Source organism: Tachyglossus aculeatus, chromosome X1 (assembly GCF_015852505.1).
Source record: "Tachyglossus aculeatus isolate mTacAcu1 chromosome X1, mTacAcu1.pri, whole genome shotgun sequence".
NCBI classification, from domain to species: domain Eukaryota; kingdom Metazoa; phylum Chordata; class Mammalia; order Monotremata; family Tachyglossidae; genus Tachyglossus; species Tachyglossus aculeatus.
In genome coordinates, this window is record NC_052101.1 from 22,431,958 (window position 1) to 22,435,359 (window position 3,402).

The following is a 3,402-nucleotide window of genomic DNA, read 5'->3' on the forward strand; positions in this document are numbered from 1 at the left end:
GGCCAGCGGTCCCGCCCCCACGGGGGAAGCAGACGCGGGCGCCGGTTCCTAAAGAAAACTTTTATTTACAGGTCTGGGTAAAAGTACAAAGTATGATACAGGCGCCCGGCCCCGGGAGGGGGGGACGGGGAAACATAAGGCGCTTTGTCGGGCCCGGGGCGGGGGACGGGGGCGGCCCGGATTGTGCTGCTGCGCGGAGCCCCGGCCGGTCCCCGGGCCCGGGCCGCTCCGGTAAGGGGAGACCCCCGGCCCCGGGCCCGGTCCTGCTCCCGGCCGGGGCGGGAGCGCTCTCTCTTTCTCTCTCTCTCTCTCCTCTGTCGCTCGCTCTCTCTCTGTCGCTCGGGGGACCGGTCAGACCAGCGAGGTGACCGCCGGCACCTTGGCGCCCTCCTCCTCCCAGGGCTGCAGGTTCTGCAGCGCGAAGAGCGAAGAGTTGTGCAGACACAGGGGGTCCGGCTGGATGGAGTCGTTGAGGCTCTTCTGGAAGGCGTCGTGCTGGAGCTGCAGCATCAGCCGGCTCGCCTGCTGCCGCTCGGCCTCCCGCTCCTCCGCCGTCTGCCGCCTGCACGAAGCGCGGGGGGGGGGGGGGGGGGGAGACGGCCCCGGAGGGGAGGTCAGGGGGGGGGGGCCCGAGGGGACGCGCTCGCCGGACCCTCCCCCTGCCCGGGGTGGAGGTGGGGCGACGAGGGCACAGGGCCGGGCTTTCCCGGAGCCCTCCGAGTCCGCCCACCGGGTCCGGTCCCCGGGAAGGGGCCTGCTAGGGAGCGGTGGGGACGGGAACGAAAAGGACGAAGGGTCCGCCGCAGGGAGACCTCCGGTCCCGGGGGTCCTCATCCCCGTCCCCCCGCCCCGCAAATACAAGCCCCCGCAGCGGCCCCGGAGGCCTGGATCTCGGGGGCGGCCAGGGCTCGGTGTTCTTTCATTGGTTTTCGAGCCTTTTCCCCTCTCGACCTGGGGGTCGTTGTTGTTATTCAACGACGACGAGGATTTCACTTTAGCAACAATAACAACGACCGTAACGGGAGGTGGTCCTGCCCATCCAGAGTTATTTCTGCTTCCTCCTGCTGGCCCCCGGAACCACGGGCCCGGCTCTCGCTCCTGCCCCCCTGGGCCTGGCTCTTTTTCCCACCCCCTGGGCCTGGCTCTTTTTCCCACCCCCGGGCCTGGCTCTTTTTCCCACCCCCCGGGCCTGGCTCTTGCTCCCATCACCTTTGGGCCTGGTTCTTGCTCCCACCCCCCGGGCCTGGCTCTTGCTCCCATCACCTTTGGGCCTGGTTCTTGCTCCCACCCCCCGGGCCTGGCTCTTGCTCCCATCACCTTTGGGCCTGGTTCTTGCTCCCACCCCCCGGGCCTGGTTCTTGCTCCCATCACCTTTGGGCCTGGTTCTTGCTTCCACCCCCAGAGCCTGGTTCTTATTTCCTTGAGCCTGACTCTTGCTCCCACTCCTTGGGCCTGTTTTTGTTCCCACTCCTTGGGCCTGGCTCTTGCTCCCACCCCCTGGGCCAAACCCTCCCGTCCCACGACGCAATACGGGCGGATCCCGCCCAACCCGGGCGGCGGGGACGCCGGTGGGAGGGGAGCAGCACGGGAGCGGGCCGGTCTACCGGGACAGGGGCTGGGAAAGTGACCGGAGGAGAGACAGAGGGACGGGGAAGGAGGCAAGGAGACGACAGCGTCGGAAGAAGCACCGAGAGCCGGAGCCATGGCGGGTGCTGGGGGGGAGGAAGAGCCGAGAAGGCCCTGGGTGAAGCGGTCCAGGGTCTCGCTCACCGCCACTTGGTCCTCCGGTTCTGGAACCAGGTCTTGACCTGAGCGTCGGTCATCTTCAGGGACTTGGCGAGAGCCGCCCTCTCAGCCGAGGCCAGGTACTTCTGGCGGTGGAAGCGCTTCTCCAGCTCGCAGATCTGCACCCGCGAGAAGGACGTGCGCGGCTTCTTGCGCTTCGGGGGCGTCCGGTTCTGGTAGGGGTGACCGATCCGCCGGGTCACAGTGAAGGGCGTCAGGGCGGCCGCCGCTGCGGAGACACCCACCCATCCACACACACAAACACACACACAACCGGAGAGGTCACGGGAAGGAGCCCACTGTTGGGTAGGGACTGTCTCTATATGTTGCCAACTTGTCCTTCCCAAGCGCTTAGTACAGCGCTCTGCACACAGTAAGCGCTCAATAAATACGATTGATTGATTGATTGACCCGGACGCCCCCAAGGCCCGGGGTCGCGGTGGGCTCCTCCCGGGGTCCGCGACCCGGCTGGACCCAGGAGACCCCTCCCGGCGCACCCCGCATCCCTAATTCGTTGCCTTTCGTTTGTCCGGAGCCGGCAACGGTGCCCCCTTTTTACCCCGATCCGGAGCCTCGGACGGGCCGGAGACGGGGACGGCGGGGCCGGGAGGAGGAGGACGAGGAGGAGGAGGAGGAGAGGGACGGGCAGCAGGATGGAGAGGACGAGCGTCCGAGCCCCCCGGGCGGCGGGGGCGGGCTTTGGGCCTCACCTGTAAATCTGTCCTTGACGAAGCGGCGGCTGCTCTCCATCCAGGGGAAGTTGAGCCCGCCCAGGCTGGGCACGGCGGGCACGGCGGGCATGGCGGGCAGAGCGCTGGGCAGCGGCGGCGGCACGGCCCCGGGCAGCGGCCTGTGCGCCGGCACCCGGATGACCCCGGCGGGGGCCAGGCTCAGGTTGACACTGTAAGATCCCGAGTCGTCGAAGGGCGGCCCCAGGCCGGCGAAGGAGGCGGGGAGCGACGGGTAGGCGGCGCCGGGCCGGGCCGCGGGGCCCCCCAGGTAGCCGGCGCCGTCGGCGGGGCCCCTGGGGGCGGGCGGGGCGGGCGCGCTGTCCTGGTCCGGGCTGTTGAGGATCTGGTCGATGCCGAAGCTGATGGGCTCGTGCGGGTGCGGGGTCTGCGCGCCGGCGGGAGGCTCCATCCTGGGCTGGACTGCCTTGGGCCGGGCCGGGCTGGACGGGGAGGCGACTGGGTCCCCGTCAGGGCGCAGCCATGGAGGTCCCAGCCGCCTCTCCTCGCACTGAAACTTTGCCAAGAGTGCGCCGGCCCGACAGGCTCTGTGTCATCTTTCTTGAACCGAACCTGGAGTTTCCGCCGCTAATGTCCGTCCCGCCGCTGCCATTGGCTGCCTGCAACAAGCCTCTCTCCGCTCATTGGCTCCCGGGTGGCGCGCCGGGCCTAATTCGGGGAAATGGGAGCTCGGGGACTGTTCCAAGGTGACATCATTTGAGCGGACGAACAATAGGTCAAATTGATTAGCCGGGGATAATGGGCGGCCGCGGATATTAGCCAGCGAGACCCCAAATCCAACGAAGACGCGCAATTAGGACGCCTTCACCCGCTCCGGGCCCTCTCCGAGGCGGGGCGGCTCCGGGAGCCGAGGGCTCCTTCTCTTTTC

At 68.5% G+C, this 3,402-nt stretch overlaps 1 protein-coding gene across 1 annotated transcript; it reads right to left on the reverse strand.

Moving 5' to 3' along the window:
- Window positions 1-250: 250 nt before the first annotated feature.
- On the reverse strand, window positions 251-3,021 carry TLX3 (T cell leukemia homeobox 3). Its single transcript, XM_038740321.1, has 3 exons — window positions 2,496-3,021; window positions 1,771-2,014; window positions 251-562 (listed from the first exon to the last, which is right to left on the reverse strand). The coding sequence occupies exons 1-3, from the start codon at window positions 2,923-2,925 to the stop codon at window positions 352-354; spliced, it is 885 nt and encodes a 294-aa protein (XP_038596249.1). The 5' UTR covers window positions 2,926-3,021; the 3' UTR covers window positions 251-351.
- Window positions 3,022-3,402: the final 381 nt, after the last annotated feature.